The following is a 21,223-nucleotide window of genomic DNA, read 5'->3' on the forward strand; positions in this document are numbered from 1 at the left end:
TATCAAAGCCAAGCTCCATGTCGAGTATGAGATTAAACGTAGTTCGTCGAATATCGGATTAAATGGGTTTCGGCTTTGTGGTCGACAAGAGTATATATACACTTAGTTAAGATTGTACTTAAATCATGTGAGACACTTGAAATCGTAACAAAAATAGTAATTAAATATTGAGAAAAATATAATTTAGCCCTCCAAACTACTTGTCATTTTCATTTTAGCCCCTTAATGTTCAAAAAGTGATAAAGTAGCCCCATAAACTACCAACCAGTTACAATTTGGCTACTCTATTAGTCATTACCGTCAAATAGGATGCAAAATTTAATATTACGTTGTTTTGACAAGGTTAGGTTACTAAAATACCCTTTTGGAAAAAAAAAAAATCAATTTAAAAAATGCATTTATGGATAAAGCATTTTATTTTTAATTTGAGATTTGGAAGCTCGTGGAAGAATGACAAAGTTAAGGGAAGGGAACCGTACGGGAACTAATAATAGGTCAATTATGGGATTGCAAAGTCTATCATGAATCTCAAAGATGTTGTATTGAATACTAAATGTTATTAGGCTCTCTCTATCCTTAAAATGTGTTATCTTTTATTTAATGTCCATCAACTTTTGGTGCTTGAAACTTTCATTATGTGTGGACTTTTTGGAGCTGTTTTCATCTTGATTTTGTCAAATGCAAAATGAGATTTCAAACAACTGTATTGTTTTCTTTTTATGTCGAGGTTTAATGTAGATTCAATGGTGTTCTTGTAGTAATTTACTAGGTGTGACATATCGGTATGGAAATGAAATGTGTTGATTTTGATTAAACATTAGAATGAGTTAAAAAAATATTGTTCCAAAAAAAAAAAAAAAAGAGTTAAAAAGGGAAAAAGATAAATAAAGCAAAGAACATGTAAATTAAACTAGATTAAGCAAGTGAAGTAGTCGTGTTGAGTAAAACTTTACTAGAAAATATAGACATTGCCCTTACAAATAAAGATATCCAAATCTTGAATTGAAATGTGAAGAGATTTTAAGATTTCCAAATCCCAATAGCCCAAATAAAAGAAGATAAAGACAATAAAATTTTCATTTATAATTAGTATTACCTACGAGTCCTCTTCATAGTGATAGTTTTAAAGGGTCAAATTCGTCAATTTTCTGGGTAAATAAAACAATCTCGTCGTAGCCCAACAAGATGACCCACTATCCATGCTTGCTACAGCATTCTTGAAGATGGAAAACCGCGATAAAATTGAATAGTCGACGGCAACACGTGGCCTTCATTCAACAAAAATGCTTCATAAACCCTACCCCAATCTAGGATTTCACTTTACTTTCCCAAAAGAAACTCTTTCAGACATTTGCTCTCTAACCAAGCAACAGAGAAGTCGCCATTGATGGCCAAGGATTTGCCTGCAGACTTGGTGGCCCAGATTCTGGTATGGCTTCCGGTGGTCTCTCTCTTAAGATGCAAGTGCGTCTCCAAATCCTGGTACGCTCTTATTACTCACCAAAGCTTCATAAGAAAACACCTCCTACACAACAACAACAGCAGCAACACTCTCCTTCTCCTCAATACGTTCAATTTTACCACCCTAGATTTCGTTTTATCCACTATTTCTTATGAAACACTCCAATTATCCCTTACACAACCTGCACATCCATGGAGTTTTTGGAACATCAAGAAGGGTATGATTAGTGTTGCGGGTTCTTGCAATGGTCTCGTTTGTCTCCACGCTTCATCATCTGAATTCGAAGTTGTTATATGGAATCCTGCAACTAGAGAAACGAAGGTTGTCCCCAAATCAAACCTGCCCCGCCTCCTCCCCGCTGGCTATAAGACCATAATTGATTCTTTCCAATTTGGTTTTGATGCCAAAACTAATGACTACAAGATAATCAACCTTATTAGGCCCTTTGACGTCGACGTCGCGGCTAGATCATTCCGAAGTGGAGGGATTATCCAAAGTGAGGTATACAGCTTAAGTGCCGATTCTTGGAGAACATGTGATAGCCCCCTGTGTTGTACTGGTGAGCTTAAGATCGATGGCTTGAACACATACATCAATGGGATGGCTTCTTGGTCGGCATCTGTTGGTTGGGAGGGTGTCTTGTCATTTGACATGAGCGACGAGGTATTCCTAAAAACACCAGTGCCAGATGATGTTTTGAATAATTGTAATAGACACTTTTTCTTGTTGAAGGAATCGATTGCTATGGCAGTTGGTATCGTGGTTGATTATCTTATGTGGTTTGATATATGGTTATTGCTTGAAGTTGGTGTGAAGGACTCCTGGACTAGACTTTTCTCTATTGGACCGTTTCCAGATTATATTGAGCGACCATTAGGATTCTGGAAGAGTGGCATCATGTTCTTTGAAAATCTTGACGGATAGATGGTCTTGTATGACCCCTCAACCAAAGAAATGACAAATCTCCCAATTCAGGGAGAAACAGACGTGTCGCAATTGGTTACTTACATGGAGACTCTAGTTTCTGTTAATGGGAGGAAATGAATTTGAAAAGCAGAACAGTTGTTGACAATGCTTGAGGGCCATCTTTCTATATCTGCTCCAAGCGTGTTTCAAGCCGCATATATGTGTTATGATAATATTTTCTGCTTATTATTGTCAAATGATGCCTTTCTCAAAAATTTATACTTTTTTGGAGCAATAGTGAGAGAATTTTGAGATTAAAGGAGTACAAGGGTTCTGCTGATGATATTTCTTTTACATTTCATGTGGAATTATTTTTTCATTCTTCCATATGTTTAGTATTTCTTGTGTTTGTTTTTTGATATTTCTTTCCTTCTATTTCATAGCAATTTACTCTTGAAGAGGTTTTGGCACTTAGATATGGTTGATGGGGTCATTGGACATAGTTTTCAAACTTGAGCTCTTTGATTAGAGGTCAGATGTGATAAAAAAATGTCATAGCACATTAGGGCTGGTCAATGTTTTTGAGTACTTCCCCAATTTTCATAAATTCCAATGCCTAAAAGTATCTTGGCTTATTAATAATGGGGTTTATTTAGAGTCATATATTGGAAATTTTAAATTTCATTAAAAAATAAATTTAGAAAAAAAAAGCTTCTGACTAGTTCTACTAATAGAAATTTTATGTTGTGAACTGTATGAAGTAAAAGTTGATAAGGGTTGTTAATCTTTTAAATCACTATAGATGTTTTAAGTGTAATAGGTAATGCATGTTGCCGTAATACGTGGTTCAGCTGGTTGAAATCACATAAACTTTTTCAAGGTTTATTCTCAAGTCCTCATGCCAATAAGTTGGCTAAGTTTCAAAAACCACCCCTAGGTAAAACACTGTTTATCACTTTAAGACCATAGGTATGTGGATTTTCTGGAATCACTAAGGAATAGGTAAATGGGATGTTATTACCCTATTATGATATATTTGTTCTCCTACACCTAATTTGCCTTGTTGCTTATTGAAATAATCGTCAATCTCCGAATTACTCCTTGGTTGAAGAAACCTATAGTTCATTGGCTGGCATTTTATCAGTGTTGGACATCAGCAGGCATGGATTAAGATCCTGTTTTACTAATATCAGTGTGACCATGAGACCATTAGAATTGATTGTATCTCATTTTCTACTATATAAGGTATTTTGTTGGAATTTATTATATTCTTTTCTGGTATATTCCATCATTGCATTTGCATGCAACTTGTAACTTTCTTCCTCTTTTTGGTGGAAGTTTCTTGAACTTACACATGATGTTTTATTTTTTTCTTTCTCTTCAAACTCTGGAATAATACTCTGTTTCCCAGCATGCCTTTTCCTTGTGTTACTTCCCACTTCCAAAATCGGCATTAATCCATCCGTTTCTTGCCATCTCTTTCACTTCTCTCCCTGTTTCTGCTTGGTTGTAGAATGAATTTGGAACAGAGAGAAGTAAAAGCTTCTGGGTATGTCATGGAAGAGAGAGATGAATTACTTAATTTACATCAGTTTAAGCTTCTAAAAGCATTGAGAAATGAGTGGAAAACTTTGACGTTTGATGGTTTTTTTTGGAAATAAATTCAACTAATACTCCGATGGAGATGAAAAAACTAAGGCTCCGTTTGTTTCACCATAAAATGATTTACAGCAAATATTTTTCATATTTTCGGGTGTTTAGCGCGACGTAAAGTAATAGTCAACGAAAAATCCTTTCCCTTTGACTGAAAATCCTTCATTAATTTTGGGAAAATGGTTTACTGTTTTAAAAATCGTAAACCAATTTCCCTAGCCCCCTCATGCTCAGCCCGACACTTGCCTCTCCACTTTTCTCACGCATTTCCTCTATCTCACAAGTTTCTCTTTCAAGCTCGTTAACTCGTCCGATCCCCATCTTCAGGCCATGCTCTTATCTTCTCTTTCTCAGCTAGCATAGATCCAGAGCTTCTCTCTCTCTCGTCTCTCTTCACCTTCTCAAAGACTGCATCTCAAGATCTATCTTTCGGCGTGCATCTAAGGTACTTTTTCTTGACCTGTTGGGTTGGATTGAAAAATTATTGTGCTCTGTTACCTTTTTTGGGCCTGTTGGGTTGGATTGGAAAATAATTGTACTATGTTGAGATGGGTTGTTTGGTGTTTGCTTGGCCTCCATGGTGAAAAATCAAAACTAGTGTGTGAGGTTTGTGGGGATTTGGCGTGAGTTTTTGTGTGGTTTTTGGATTTGTGGTGCTTGTTTTACATGTTTCCGCTTTGTATTCTTTGTTGATTTGCTTGTCTTCTTTGCTTGGACTGATATGGGAAATATTTTGAAGATTTTTATTTGGTTACCATTGTAAACTTTGGAGATTGCTTGGAGAATTTAACTGGGTTGGTTTTTTTAGCTTTAGATACGATTTTGGATTTACGGGTTTTCTCTAAGCTGTGAGTTTTCCTGTATCCTTGTCTGTGGGCAGTTTGAGGTGCTTCTCTTGGAGGTAAAGATTCAAGATTTGGGTCTCTCACTTGATATATATATATATATATTGAATTCCTGCTATCTGTACGTGCTTTAAGTATAATTGTGCCTGTGGATTTGAATTAAGGAAGTCATTTTTGTTTGTCTTTAAGTACTTTTACCTATGTTCAACCTGTTTGTGTATATGAAAGTTAAAGAAAGACAGATTTGTTACTTATCAAAAAAAAAAGAAAGTTAAAGAAAGATGAAAAAAGGAAAAGAAGAGTGATGAAGCTATATGCCTATAACTAAACATTATTCTACTGTCACCAAAGAATCTGCTGAGCCAATGCATTGCAGAATAAACTGTTAAGGAAGACAACATTGTCTTCTACACCCAGAAAACAGAGACCAAGTGAATATTGTCTTCTACAATCCGGTGCTAGTGTTGTTAGATAATTAGTTAGATAATTAGAGGAACAAGTCTAAATCCAAGTCTAATTTAGTACTTTGTTTTACAGAGATTAAATAAGACTTGGTTGTGTGAAATAGATCAATCCCTCTTATAAATGGTTGTGTGAGAAATATAATAATTTTTCTCCTAACCTGTCCTCTAAGCCTTTCTGAGTTCTGCTGCCTAAGTTTCTCTACCTTTTTTTTCCATCTAAAGTTCCATTGTTATCTTCTATCGCTTGGATGGTTCCTTTAGGTATCCTTTTCTATCTAACAGTTCCCCTTCTTGGGACAACCAGCATCATTGTGCCCAAATTTGTCATCATTAGAAGATCAAGCTAGCTTCCATTCAGTAGGCATTTCTGCATTTGATCACCACCATATCAGATAGTTGTACACCCATATCTATTTCTACACATTGACTTGCATCTGAAAATCTCTCTCTTGTTGCAGTCAATTGATCTGTAAATGAGGGGTTGCAATTAGGATAACAATTTTACTCGGTGATCTAGCTGATAGGAGATTAAACCTTGAATTCCATAATTTATTCTAAGTAGCAAATGGCTTTTACCAAATGACCACGATTACTATTTCAGTAACTCCTGTCTAGTTGCAATCTTTAGATATTTTTCAATTTGTTGTGACAGAGAAAACAATTTGACATACATGTATATATATGTGTGTGTATTTCAAGTTTTCATCAAGTAACAAATCTTTCAAAGTCAATAGAACATTTTCTTAACAGTTATAGGTTTCCAAAAGGTCAACTTTAATATTTGAATTTTATTCAAATAAAACAGAATTATGTTCAATTAAGAGTACCTATATTGATATATTTTAATTACACATAATTTTTAGTCTGATTTTTTAAATTATTGTATATTAGTATTTTTTATGTTGCGAATAAAAATTGCATTTTATAGGTTAATATGATTAAATGAAAATATAAGTTTTTTTGTGATTTTCCGTGCGCGCGCCAAACGCCGGAAAATGTTTTCATCGTAAAACATTTTCTTGTAAAATGACTTACGTGAACGCCAAAACAAATAGAGTCTAATACTCCAAAGAAAAAAAAAAAAAAAAAAAAAATACTAAAATTGATTTTCTTATTATTTAAATGTAGCCTTATGAAACATGTGTCATTGTCATGCTAAGGATTCATAAAAAAGAGTAATTTTATATATTCTCATTTTATCCGCTTTTTATCCCCCAAAAGAGGTCTGAGACTCTTAAAAAAAAAATTATTTTTATACACCAAATGTTACGAGAGATAACGTCATATTAACTTTAAAAAGATAATATATGAATAAAATGATAATATATAGTATTGCTCTTCATAAAAATGTGAATACCAATCTTACAAACAAACGATTTCTTACGGCAAGACTTGATGATAAAAGTAAAAATAATATTAAGCTATTTGCTCCAACTTTTTTATTTGAAAGTCCCTGTACCACATATGGACACTTGAACCAAATAAATAATGAAAGAATAATCATTTTGAGCGTGTAAATTAATGAATTATTCCAACAAATTTACTGCAAGAAGGGATAGAGTTTTCCTTCAAACTGGATTGAAAAAAATTCTTCAAACCTAATCTATAAAAAATGACATATGTCCTTTAACCGTGTGAAAATTATAAGTTTTTTTAATAGCAGGGACAATATTGAAATAAATTATATTAAAAACTCATGTGCATCTCGCATGCTATTAGAAAAAAAGACACTTGTCATTTTCATAGAATAGGTTGAAGAAATTTCCTCCAACCTAGTTTGGATATATAAATTTTTTTTTTCTATGTCAATTATGGAAGGACGAAAAGTCTATTAATAGTCTCAAAGATGTTGGATTGAATGAGCTATTGAAGAGTAATTTTACCTTCTCTATTAATTAAACCATGTTTATTCAAAAACAAAAACGAGTACGTGTATATATATTTATATATATAAAAACAATAATTCAACACAATAATTGTTTAGCATTTGCAGAACATTTCAGTCGTGGGAGTCGCACACTCGCACAGTTTGTTGAGCATTCTTGTGGGCTGCGGCTGTGAATTGGGCAGGGCCTAACTCGGGGTAAGTCAAAAGCCTGGCATTGACACACAAACACAACTAAAACCCACGATCCTTCAGAAACTTGGAATACCAACAGACGCGCAACTATCCTTCAGAAACCCCCAATTCCATTTCCACTTCCCCAAAAGCTGCTGTTGATGGCCAAGGAATTGCCTGAAGATTTGGTGACAGAGATTTTGCTGTGTCTTCCGGTCGCCTCTCTATTGCGATGCAAATGCGTCTGCAAATCCTGGTACGCTCTCATTACTCATCAAAAATTCGTAGCAAAACACATCCTACACAACAAGAAGAACAGCAACACCCTCCTCCTCGTTAAAATGCGCGATGAAATCACCAAAAATGATGTTGTATCGACGCTTTCTTATGAAACGCTCCAAGTATTACATTCACAACCTCTACCTCCCCCGTTTATTGTCTTGGGTTCTTGCAATGGTCTTGTTTGTCTCCACGATGACTATGCATTGCGTGTTGTTTTATGGAACCCTGCAACTAAAGAAACAAAGGTTGTCCCCAAATCAAACCTACCCCGCTTCGTCCCCGATGGCCATCAACTCGGCATTGATGGAATCGGATTTGGTTTTGATGCGAAAACTAATGACTACAAGATAATCAATCTTCTTACTCTCTATGACCCTTACTCAAGGGGAAAGATGGCCCAAAGTGAGGTATATAGCTTAAGTGCCGATTCTTGGAGAAAAGTTGATACTCCCCCGTTTTCTATATCTCCTGTTTATAGTTATGTTAGAGGTATGAATATATACACCAATGGGATGGCTTCTTTGGAAGCATATGGTGATTATAGGGGGAATCTTTTGTCATTTGACATGAGCAACGAGGTATTCCTAGAAACACCGATGCCAAATGATGTTCGGTTGAATCTATTTTCAGATTGGACAGAGATTTTCGTGTTGAATGAATCGATCGCTCTGGTATTTCCTGACTGGGATAAAGGAATGTCGGAGATTTGCTATGATATATGGTTGTTACTTGAAGTTGGTGTTAAGGACTCATGGACTAAGCTTTTCAGTATTGGACCGTTTACAGATTTTAAACAACCCCAACCTTTAGGATTTTGGAAGAATGATGCCGTGCTCTTTGAAATTCTTGACGGACAGATGGTCTTGTATGACCCCTCGACCAAAGAAATGACTAATCTCCCAATTCATGGAGAAACATACTCGTTGCAAGTGGTTGCTTACATGGAGACCCTAGTTTCTTTTAATGGGAGGAAATGAATTTGAAAAGCAGAACAGTTGTTGACAATGCTTGAGGGCCATATTTCTATATCTGCTCCAAGCGTGTTTCAAGCCGCATATATGTGTTGTGATAATATTTTCTGCTTATTATTGTCAAATGATGTCTTTCTCAAAATTTTATACTCTTTTGGAGCAATAGTGAGAGAATTTTGAGATTAAAGGAGTACAAGGGTTATGCAGATAATATTTCTTTTACACTTCATGTGGAATTATTTTTTCATTCTTCCATATGTTTAGTATCTCTTGTGTTTGTTTTTTGATAGTTCTTTCCTTCTATTTCATAGCAATTTACTCTTGAAGAGGTTTTGGGACTTAGATGTGGTTGATGGGGTCATTGGACATAGTTTTCAAAATTGAGCTCTTTGATTAGAGGCCAGATGTGATTAAAAAAAAAATGACATAGCACATTTAGGCTGGTCAATGTTTTTGAGCACTTCCCAATTTTTCATAAATTCCAATGCCTAAAAGTATCTTGGCTTATTAATGTTGGGGTTTATTTAGAGTTATATATTGGAAATTTTAAATTTCATTAATAAAAAAGAAGAAGCTTCTGACTAGTTATACTAACAGAAAATTTTTGTTGTGAACTGTATGAAGTCAAAGTTGATAAGGGTTGTTAATCTTTTAAATCACCATACATGTTTAAGTGTAATAGGTAATGTGTGTTGCCTTAAAAGGTGGTTCAGCTGGTTGAAATCACATAAACTTTTTCAAGGTTTCTTCTCAAGTCCTCATGCCAATAAGTTGGTTAAGTTTCAAAAACCACCCCTGGGTAAAACATCACTTTAAGACCTTAGGTAAGTGGATTTTCAGGAATCACTAAGGAATAGGTAAATGGGATGTTATTACCCTATTTGCTAACACTTGTTACGATAAGATGATTAAAATCTTTGAATATTAAAATGTTTGTCTCATAAATATATGTATATATATAAAGATGCTTGCAGGAGATAAGAAACTTTTATGTCTAGTCTTCTATGGCACTCAACTCGTAGTGAAGGATTCTGCTAAGCTCATCTTTGTAGAAGGTTAGCCTCTTTTAGTTTGATTTTAATTTTAGAGGATTCTTAAAACCTTGAAAGAGTGGCTTTTAAGTTAAATATTTATTAAGTCTTTTTTTTTTTTTTTTTTTGTGCAAGATGCCTTGATTATGTGAATCCTAGGTTGTACAAAAATTTCTTGCATTGTATTGGAAATTGTAGATTCCCGTTTGTTTCCTTGATAGCTAAATTAATGTTTCATCCTTTCTCTTGCATTTTCTTTCTTTGGCATGACAAGGAAATGTTACGATCCTAAGTCACCCACATGGCTTAAATATAATTTTAACCATCTGTATATAAATTCTTGGACGCCCTCTATTTACAAGCCAGTTTCAAGAGTGAGTGAATTCTATCTAAGGTTTGTATTATTTGATATCAAAGCCAAGTTCCATGTCGAGTACGAGATTAAACATAGTTCGTCGAATATGGGATTAAATGGGTTGCGGCTTTGTGGTCGATAAGAGCATACATACACATAGTTAAGATTATATTTAAGCCATGTGAGACACTTGGAATCGTAACAAAAATAGTAATTGAATATTCTTTTTTAATTAGTGTATAGCTTTATGGATAAAGCATTTTTTTACATTTAAGATTTGGAAGCTCACGGAAGAATGACAAAGTTAAGGAAATGGAACTATACCGTACGGGAACTAATAATAGGTCAATTATGGGATTGAAAGTCTATCAAGACTCAAAGATGTTGGATTGAATACATTTTTTTATTTTTTATTTTATTTTTTATGTCGGGGAACCTCTCCAAGGCAGGGCCTTTTGGACCCACCCCTGCAGAGTAAACTTCGGTCCCATGCACTGCACCCTCGTAAGTTTCCCTACATGGGATTGGTTAAATCGTTGGCTTTTCACCAGGGGGTGTGGCCCCAAGAGATTGTTTGCACAATTGCACCCATGAGGTTAAACACCTTGGACCTTGAAATGAGCAAACCTTAAGACTAAGGCTTCCACCACTTGGGCCAACCCCTTGGGGTTAGATGTTGGATTGAATACTAAATGTTATTAGGCTCTTTCTATCCTTAAAATGTGTTATCTTTTATGTAAGGTCCAACAACTTTTGGTGCAAGAAACTTTCATTGTGTTTGGACTTTTTGGAGTTGTTTTCATCTTGATTTTGTCAAATACAAAATGGGATTTCAAACAATAACTGTATTGTTTTCTTTTATGTCGAAGTTACAACTTCAGTGTCAGGTTTAATGTAGATTCGATGGCGTTCTTGTAGTAATTTATCAGGTGTGACATATCAGTATGGAAATGAAATGTGTTGATTTTGATTAAACATTAGAATGAGTTAAAAAAAAAAATAATAATAAGAAAATAAAATGTAAATTAAACCAGATTAAGCTTGGACTAGGATATATCCAATTTTCGGCTGGTCATATTTAGGATATGTTTGGGAAAACATTTCTTTCAATAGTCTCATATAATTTACAAAATATAATTGGCAAGTTTGCCCATTTATGCAAATAATGACATTGCTCATATCCAAATCTTGAATTGAAATGAGAAGAGATTTAAGATATCCAATACCCAATAGCCCAAATAAAAGAAAATATAGACAATAAAATTTTCATTTATAATTAGTATTACCTACTAGTCCTCTTCATAGTGCTAGTTTTAAAGGGTCAAATTCGTCAATTTTCTGGGTAAATAAAACAATCTCGTCGTAGCCCAACAAGATGACCCACGATCCATGCTACAGTATTGGATAGTCGACGGCAACACGTGGCCTTCATTCAGCAATCCTTCATAAACCCTATTCCCACCTTGGATTTCACTTTACTCTCTAACCAAGCATCGGAGAAGCCGCCATTGATGGCCAAGGATTTGCCTGCAGACTTGGTGGCCCAGATTCTGGTATGGCTTCCGGTGGTCTCTCTCTTGCGATGCAATTGCGTCTTAAAATCCTGGTACGCTCTTATTACTCACCAAAGCTTCATAACAAAACACGTCCTACACAACAACAACACCAGCAAAACTCTCCTTCTCCTCAATTTGTTCAAAATAACCACCCCCCACGATATCGTTTTATCCACTATTTCTTATGAAACACTCCAATTATCCCTTACATAACCTGCACATCCATCGGGTTTTGGGAACATCAATAAGTATAATATTTGTGTTGTGGGGTCTTGCAATGGTCTCGTTTGTCTCCACGCTAAGTCATCATATGAATTCGAAGTTGTTATATGGAACCCTGCAACTAGAGAAACAAAGGTTGTCCCCAAATCAAACCTGCCCCGCCTCCTCCCCGATGGCTATAAGACCACAAATGATTTTATCCAATTTGGTTTTGATGCCAAAACTAATGACTACAAGATAATCAACCTTCTTAGTCCCTTTGGCGTCGACGCCGTGGCTAAATCATTCTGAATTGGAGGGATAATCCAAAGTGAGGTATACAGCTTAAGTGCCGATTCTTGGAGAAAATGTGATAGCCCCCCGTGTTGTACTGGTGAGCTTAATATCGGTGGCTTGAACACATACATCAATGGGATTGTTTCTTGGTCGGCATCTGTTGGTTGGGAGGGTGTCATGTCATTTGACATGAGCGACGAGGTATTCCTAAAAACACCGGTGCCAGATGAAGTTTTGAATGATAGTTTGAGACACTTTTTCTTGTTGAATGAATCGATTGCTATGGCAGTTACTATCTTGCTTGATGATGGCATGAGGCTTTTCTATATATGGTTGTTGCTTGAAGTTGGTGTGAAAGACTCCTGGACTAGACTTTTCTCTATTGGACCGTTTCCAGATTATATTGACCGACCATTAGGATTTTGGAAGAGTGGCATCATGTTCTTTGAAAATCTTGATGGACAGATGGTCTTGTATGACCCCTCAACCAAAGAAATGACAAATCTCTCAATTCAGGGAGAAACATACTTGTTGGAATTGGTTACTTACATGGAGACCCTAGTTTCTGTTAATGGGAGGAAATGAATTTGAAAAGCCCAACAGTTGTTGACAATGCTTGAGGGCCATCTTTCTATATCTGCTCCAAGCGTATTTCAAGCCGCATATATGTGTTGTGATAATATTTTCTGCTTATTATTGTCAAATGATGTCTTTCTCAAAAATTTATACTCTTTTGGAGCAATAGTGAGAGAATTGTGAGATCAAAGGAGTACAAGGGTTCTGCAGATGATATTTCTTTTACATTTCATGTGGAATTATTTTTTCATTCTTCCATATGTTTAGTATTTCTTATGTTTGTTTTTTGATATTTCTTTCCTTCTATTTCATAGCAATTTACTCTTGAAGAGGTTTTGGTACTTAGATATGGTTGATGAGGGTTGTGGACATAATTTTCAAATTGAGCTTTCTGATTAGATCAGGTCAGATTTGATAAAAATGACACAACACAATTAGGGCATGTTGATCAGTGCTTTTAGCACTTCCCCCATTTTTATAAATCTTGGCATTTATTTAGGAATTATACAATGAAAATTTGAAGTTTCATTAAAAAAGAAAAAGAAAAGAAAAGGCTTTCTACTAACAAAAGTTTTGGTTATGAACTATATGAAGTTAAAGTTGATAAGGGCTGGTAATCTTTTAAATCACTGTAGATGTTTCAAGTGTAAAAGGTAATGCAAGATGGTTCAGCTAGTTGAAATTGCATAAAAAATTTTAGGGTTTAACAGATACCATCTTTCTTCTGCAGAGGAATATGCTTTTGAGGAAGAAGTGATATCCTCATAATGTTCTTGTTATTGTTGTTAGTGAGTGCTCGATATATATTGTAGGCCGACTGTTTGTTAGTTTCAAATAGTTCCTAACATTGTATTAGAGCCTGCTTCATATAAAAAGTACTAATGACTACAAGATAATCAACCTTCTTAATCCCTATGACGAAGCAACTAACTCAATCACTGAAAGGGTAATCCAAAGTGAGGTATACAACTTAAGTGCCGATTCTTGGAGAAAAGGTGATAGCCCCCTGTGTTGTACTAGTGAGCTTTATATCGTTGGCTTGAACACATACATCAATGGGATGGCTTCTTGGGAGGCATCAAATTGTAGTTGGGAGGGTGTCTTGTCATTTGACATGAGCGACGAGGTATTCTTAAAAACACCAATGCCAGATAATGTTTTGAATAATTGTGATAAACACTTTTTCTTGTTGAAGGAATCGATTGCTATGGCAGTTGGTATCGTGGTTGATTATCGTATGTGGTTTGATATATGGTTATTGCTTGAAGTTGGTGTGAAGGACTCCTGGATTAAGCTTTTCACTATTAAACCGTTTGCAAGAATTAGATGACCCTTAGGATTTTGGAAGAACGACACCATGTTCTTGCAAAAATATAACGGACAGCTGGACTTGTATGACCCATCTTCCAAAGAAGTGACTGATGTCCAAATTCATGGAGACATATACTCATTCCAGTTGATTACTTACATGGAGACCCTAGTTTCTGTCAAGGGAGGAAATGAATTTCAAGAGTAGGACAATTGTTGACAATGGCCATCTTTCTATATCAATTCCAAGTGTGTTTCAAGCAGCATAGATGTGCTGAGACAATATTTTCTACTCATTCTTGTCAAATGATGTTTTTCTCAACTATTTATACTCATTTGGAGCAAATAGTGAGAGAATTTTAAGATTAAAGAAGCAGGAGTACAAGGGTTCTATGCACATGATCATCCTTTTATATATCATGCAGAAGTATTTTGTCTGTATTTGATGTAGATCAAAGTGCTTGGGACTTCATGAGGTAGTGATGAGAATCAACAAGCACCATTAAAGGATCCATTGCATGTTCCAGTTGGGTCTAGTACTAGAGCAAGATCCAAGAAGATCAGAGAAGCACTTAATGGGCTGATTCAAGAGATTTGGGCTGGTTCTAAAATGGGGTATTCCAAGCTTGGCTCAATGGAAGATGAATGCGTAATAAATTTAATCCAAGCTATTGATGGGGCTGATCTTGTTTAATTGGGCATAATTTCCTTAGCAATAGCGTGGATTAATGGTTGATTATGGCTGATTGACTTTCCAATTACATACTAATTAATTGGCTGATTGACTTACCTATTTCAGACCTTCCTTAGACGTGGTTTCCTTGCCTATTTCAGTCTATTTTTGACATGGAGGAGCTTCTAATTTCAAACCAAATCAGTCTTAATTTTAGGCTTCTATTATTTAGTCCTTTTTTTTATCTACTTTCCAATGTTGAAACCAATTTAATTTCTTTTCCATAACAAGGGTCTAGGTAGTCTTATTTTCAGCCATGCTTCTTCTATTGGTTTTTCAAAGAACTTGTGAACTTATCAAGGATTCTTCCTTGTGGCATTCAAACTTTATACCTTCGGTTCGTGATTCAGTTATAATCATTGGGTCGAGGGTTGTTACTTTATACCTTTGGTTCGCGTTTCATTTATAAACGTTGGGTCAGGGTTTTCTATCAAAAAATCTGAATTTTAGCTTTCTTGGGTCAGTATTCCAATATTGTTTGTTGGATCTGAAAAGCGTGTAAATTGAGGTTCGCATCAGGAAGACTAGGGCAGATATGAGTGTGAAGGGACCCCAAGGAGTCAAAACACGATCGCAATGTCCCGACATGACATCCGTATCCGGACACAAGGAGTAATTCCGAGTTTCTGGAATTGGTGTCCGGACAAGGCCTCTAGCCATCCTGACAGGGTTGCGATCTTGGAGTTTCTGGAATTACCGTCCGGATAGGGCCTCTAGCCGTCCAGACACTTCTATGTTTTTTTATGCACATTTTGTTTACGTATCCAGACAGGGGGTATGTTCCGTCCGGACACCCTTTGTAGATTTACAAATACGATCTTAATTCATATTTCCTTTAGATTTAGGTTTTGGGGGTCTATAAGTACATGTTTTATAGCCCTAAGAACGCAGTTTATGTTTATGTTTTGGTTTTCTTTAATAAAAATACTCAGAGTTGAGTTTCTTCATGATTTTCCTTCAAACCTTAGATAACATCTATTGTTTGGAGAATATTTCTTTGATTTTGTTGACAGTCTCAGAATCTTAGGAATATTTATCCCTTCTACTTGTTGTTTTTCTTGTCCATCTCAATCCTACGCTACATCAGTATTTTATATATTTCCTTCTTGCTTTCTGATAAAAATTTACTCTTGAAGAGGTTTTGGTACTTAGATGTGGTTGATGGGGTCTGTGGACATAATTTTCAAAATTGAGCTCTTTGAATAGAGGTCAAATTTGATAATAAAAAAATGACATAGCACATTAGGAACTGTTGGTCAATGTTTTTCGGCACTCCCCCTATTTTCATAAAATCCAATGCCTAAATTTAAACTCAGGTTCAAAGATGTCACTCTTCTATTACTTGGCTTGCTGTTAGAGATTGTGTTGGAACAGGGGAGAATGCAAAATTGGGGATATCATGGAGATGTGCTTTGTTGTTTCTGTCGTCATTGCATTGAAGGTAGAGATCATCTATTCTTCCAATGTGGTTTTAGCAAAAGAATATGGACAGGATATATTGCATACTTGTCTATTTGATGATATTCTTATATGCTGGGATGATGTGTTGAGATGGGGTTTGAAGGAATGGAAGAGGGATTTGAAGTCTACTCTATGCAGACTTGGCTGGTGTGTGACAATCTATAATATTTGACAGCACTGTAACAATATCAGACATGGCAATCAAATCTTAACAAAGGAGAAAATAGTTGCTTGAATTAAATAGAAGTTTAAGACGAAGGTTATTGCAACTGGGATTTTTATAAAGTCTTGAAAAAATATAGCTCTTTGTGATAGTTGGGGTATGTATGTAAAGATTTTGATTTATGCACATGATCTTCCTTTCACATAATATGCAGAATTATTTTGTCAGTCTCATATGTTTAGTAGTTCTTATATTTGTTTTCAGATATTTCCTTCCTGCTTTCTAATAAAAATTTACTCTTGAAGAGGTTTTGGTACTTAGATATGGTTGATGAGGTCAGTGGACATAATTTTCAAATTGAGCTCTTTGATTAGAATTCAGAGAGAGAGAGAGAGGGAGAGGGCGAGAGAGATTAACAAAGTAGTATCAATACATTGCGGCTAATTACTTACTGCTTCTTGCTGCAAGCCCGTGGGAATTCTTAGGAGGGTGTTCAAAGGAAAGAATGTTGTAAAATATCAAATATACTAAAACCAGACTTTTGATGGAGAAAATGGCTTTTGAATTTTCTTTACAGATTCAAAGGCACCACAGAAGACTCGTGCATAGAAATCTACCCTTCGAAATACACGGAGAAATGCTTCTAGTTTCCAAATTACCCACCACATCTATAATAAGAACAATCATCAAACTACTTTCAATGCAACAAATCAGAAAGTTTTAAGATCTATTTGAGATTGCATTATAGAGTTTAAAAAATATTTTTAGTACTTTAAAAGTTTTTTTTTTTTTTTTTTGACTTTTTTACTCTCAAAATTGTCGAAACATATTTTTAAGAAAAGCTTAAAAATAAAATGTTTGCTAAAACAACACTTTTTGACTTAAAAGTTGTGTTTTTCAAACGCAATTATAATCAAGCTCTTAGGAGACTAAGACACCGTCTTGTAAAGCAAAGATCATTTGTACTCTTTTGATCATTATGAGGAGAAGAAAATATAAACTATAAGCATGGCAAGCACTTGTACTATGACATCTCATGAAACCCTTAAATTTAACCCAAAAAAAAAAAAAAAACTCTGCCCTAGTCGCATCAAGCACTTGTACTATGACATCTCATCAAGCTTGGGGTGCATGTGGCTGTGAGGAGCCGTGATTCAGAGCACGTCAGGCAGCAAAACATTTTTTTTAATATTTTAATACAAAAAAAAAAAAAAAAAAAAAAAATTGCCAGTGTGCTCGTGCTATTTATCTTCACCCGGCTGTGAGAGAGAGAGAGAGAGATGGGAGGGGGGGGACAGAGATTAACAAAATAATATAAATACAACCCACGCCTTAGCAACATGTGTTCTTTCTGCACTGTCAATGATTGAACAAACGACTAACTCTGTTCAGCCTAAAACTACAGCACTCTTCAAAAATGCTATAAATTATATCAAATTACAAAAAAGTAGTAACCAAAACCAACTCTGGCAAAGAAAACAACAACAAAAAAAAAAGAAAAAAAATGAAAAAGTAGTAAAAATGAAAACAGCTATTCAGATTTCTTGGCCTTTCTCTTCATTCTGCTAAATGGCCCAACTGTTCTGTCCATAATGTACATGTAAATAACCTGGCTCCACGATTGATATGACTCTAAACCCTCATAATACTCTGGCGCAATCTCCTTTACCTTGTGGAGCTTGCTCCCAGGAATTCTCGGGAAATCATGGTGCTCGTTGTGGTACCCAACACTCCATGTCATAAGATTCAGGGGGCCATAGTAAGAATATGTCTCCTGTTCAGGCTTGAACACATAATGTTCCGAAATGAAGTGACCAGCCATTGGGTGCATACCACCCCCAAGGAATGTAGAAAGGATCAAATAGGCAAAAGATTTCCAGCCCCAAAAGTAAACCATGGCTGCATCAAGGGTTATCTGAACAAATAAGTTGATGAACTCCCAACAACCAGGAGGTTTTGGTTTCAGAAATAGAGGCCGCAGCGCATAGAAGAAGAGCTGCAATATGACCCATATGCTTTTGGTAACAATATTTGTCACAACAAGGGCTTCAGCATGGCTTGGAACGTCCATATCAATGCCATCTACTCCTTGGAAACGGTGATGCTCAAGGTGATATTTTTGAAAGGTGACAGACATGGGTACACCAATTGGGAGGTTAGCGAAAATCCCAAGCCAACGGTTGTAGACTGGAGTCGAGAAGGCAAGATTGTGGCTGAGCTCGTGGATGGCTAAGAATAGGTTGTGGTTGAGAAAAGAGCCAAAGAAGTAGGCTGTTGCTAGTATCTTCAGCCAACCAGCATTTTGGAGCAAGGTGGCAGTCCATAGTTGAAGAAAAACCGCCAAAGCTACCTGCAACACCACAATTACAAGAACATGAAACAGAAATTTCAATAACAATAGCTCATATGGTCATGTAAGTCTCAATATTCTATAGAGCAGAACAATCACTATATAAGGTCACCACTATAGAAATAATCAGCTTTGTTTCTTCCTTGATAAGCCCACGACCCTCAAAAGAGAAGGCTTACTCATCTTAGGGCAAGCAAAAGAAGAATGCCCAAAGACCTTACAAGAATTGCACATGGAAGGAATCCAATCATAGTCTGCATACACCCTTAGCCACTGGCCATTATCACCTAGTAGATCAAACTCCTTGACCAGATTCTTTGCGGCATCCAGCTCAACACACACTCTAGCATAGCTAATTCTGCGCCTCGAAGCAATCATCACGGAGAAAAACTGTGTAGTTCACCAAATTAAATAGGTTCACAAAAAACAGTGTTGTCTTTCAAAGTGGTTTTTCACATAATTTTCTGTTCCCCTTCAATATAAGTTGAAGCAGTTATGATCTCCAGCAAAAAAAGTCGATGTGTAAGAGCAAATTAATCTCCAACAAGATTGCAGATAATTTCGCTACTTCATGTTTCTTGCTGCAAGCCCGTTGGGATTAGGAGTGTGTTCAAAGGAAAATGGCTTTTGGAGTTTCTAAAACCAGAATAATATCACCATTTCTAAGCCAGCATAGCTCATGCATAGAAATTTATCCTTCTTCAAACTACACAAAGAAAAGCTTCTAGTTTCCAAATCACTCATATATTCGAAAGTGCTACTTGTTCAGATGCATATCACCCTAACCACCACTTCTACTATAAGAACAATCATCAAACTACTTTCAATGCAACAAATGAGAGAAAGCGGGGGCATAAGAAAATGTCTTGTAAAGCAAAGATCAGATGAACTCTTTTGTTCCTTACAAGAAGAAAAAGAAAATACAAACTATGAGCATGACAAGCACTTATACTATGAGATCTCATGAAACCCTTTAAAAATTTTCATATGTTGGTGGATTCAGAATTGGTATAAAAAAAAAAAAAAAAAAAAGAACAAATGTTGTTGCAGAACACTCCATTCTCAAATGGCAAACCAAGAGATAGGAAAAAGACAGTTCCATGCTCTAAAAGAAAAACACTAAACAATCTAATCAGAAATAACAGACATTCTCTCTGCCTCACTAAATTGCTTGTTGTACACTAAAATTACATATGAAAGAATGGGATCAAAACTTTAATGTCATTCAAATTCTTCTATAAATAAGTTGATAAGCAAGGACAAACAACTATAAATTTGCTCAAGCAAACATGTTCAACATTCATTCAACAGATTCTATGATGATAAAGATATTTCCCAACACCATAGAGAGAAGAGGGGTTAAAATGTCTAACTGGGAATGGACTTGATACAATATTCTACAGATAAGATGAAATACTGGATATGCTCTTGAAAATACAACATTGGAGACAAAAATATGCCTCAAGTTTTATCATCAAATCCAACTGAGCTGCTTTAGGATCCAGAAATCATTGGCTTATGTCAGTAAATGGGACTCAAACTAAACTATAATTTCTAATAGCAATATTGGCAATCCATGGCGTGACTCAGCGACTCAGAACAGATGTTAATGAAAAACGAATCCAAATTCACACGCACAAACAAATGCTGATTCTGGAATTTCATCAAACATTACGTACACATCGACTAAAACTGTACCATGATTCGCTAATAATAGATTATCGCATAAAAGCATAGAATATGCTTCTAAAATAATCGCAACCCTGATGAGCAACATTGATATAATCACATAAGTAACAAAACCCAGAAGTCCAATTTGAGTATTTAAAAAAAGATCAACCGAAAAGACAAAGCGGGCATGAACAAACATTGAGCCAAATCGATGAAAAGGCATAACCCACATTACATCAGATCTAAAACCCAAAGAAAAACCGCACCCAAACATAAACAAGCGTTACACAACCACGCACATTGTATATCCAAATCGAAAACACGCACAAAGCGATAGAGACAGACCTTGAGGAAAGCCCAGGGGTCGGGGCCAAAGAGGTTCTTGATCTGAGGGTACTGAGAGAGAATCTGGCGGCGCCTGCTGGCGTGGGGCTCGTCCGTGTAGGACCAGAAGAAGTCTGTGGCCATTACTCCTTCCTCCGCTTCTTCCCCTCTCCCCATTCTTTTCTTTTCCTTCGTTGTCTGTGGGAGACGATTGACTTGTTTCAAAGTTGATTGATTCAGATTTCAGAACGTGAGCGAGGGAGGCAAATGAGCTGTTAGGCTGTGACCGTGAGTACCAAAATTAGAGTGGATGGACCATATTGGTTCTCTTTGCCGGATCTACAGCTGGTTTCTTTTTGTTTTTCTTAATGTTTATGTTTTTATTTTGTACTAGAGTTCTGTTAATGTTTCTTCTTCTTTCTTTGTACGTCTAAACTTATTCCCTAAGTTTCACCGCCTACTCGTTTGTTCTCGAACTATTATATATGGGGTAAATGAAGACAGTGCACGCCGCGTGCAAAAAAATTTTATGAGTCGTGATTCACAGCAAGCTCG

General features: G+C 35.9%; 1 protein-coding gene and 3 pseudogenes across 1 annotated transcript; 3 read left to right on the plus strand and 1 right to left on the minus strand.

Annotated features, from left to right (window-relative positions):
* Positions 1-922: 922 nt before the first annotated feature.
* On the plus strand, positions 923-2,747 carry LOC132169872 (F-box/kelch-repeat protein At3g06240-like; annotated as a pseudogene).
* Positions 2,748-7,444: 4,697 nt separating this feature from the next.
* LOC132173068 (F-box/kelch-repeat protein At3g23880-like) lies at positions 7,445-8,835 on the plus strand (annotated as a pseudogene).
* A 2,541-nt stretch (positions 8,836-11,376) lies between these two features.
* LOC148589881 (F-box/kelch-repeat protein At3g23880-like) lies at positions 11,377-12,910 on the plus strand (annotated as a pseudogene).
* A 4,714-nt stretch (positions 12,911-17,624) lies between these two features.
* On the minus strand, positions 17,625-21,098 carry DES-1-LIKE (fatty acid desaturase family protein). The gene is made up of 2 exons (XM_059581816.2): positions 20,690-21,098; positions 17,625-18,673 (listed from the first exon to the last, which is right to left on the minus strand). The coding sequence occupies exons 1-2, from the start codon at positions 20,843-20,845 to the stop codon at positions 17,855-17,857; spliced, it is 975 nt and encodes a 324-aa protein (XP_059437799.2). The 5' UTR covers positions 20,846-21,098; the 3' UTR covers positions 17,625-17,854.
* Between the last annotated feature and the right edge of the window lie 125 nt (positions 21,099-21,223).

The sequence above is a fragment of the Corylus avellana genome, chromosome 1 (genome assembly GCF_965113065.1).
Source record: "Corylus avellana chromosome 1, dhCorAvel1.hap1.2, whole genome shotgun sequence".
Classification (NCBI taxonomy): Eukaryota; Viridiplantae; Streptophyta; class Magnoliopsida; order Fagales; family Betulaceae; genus Corylus; species Corylus avellana.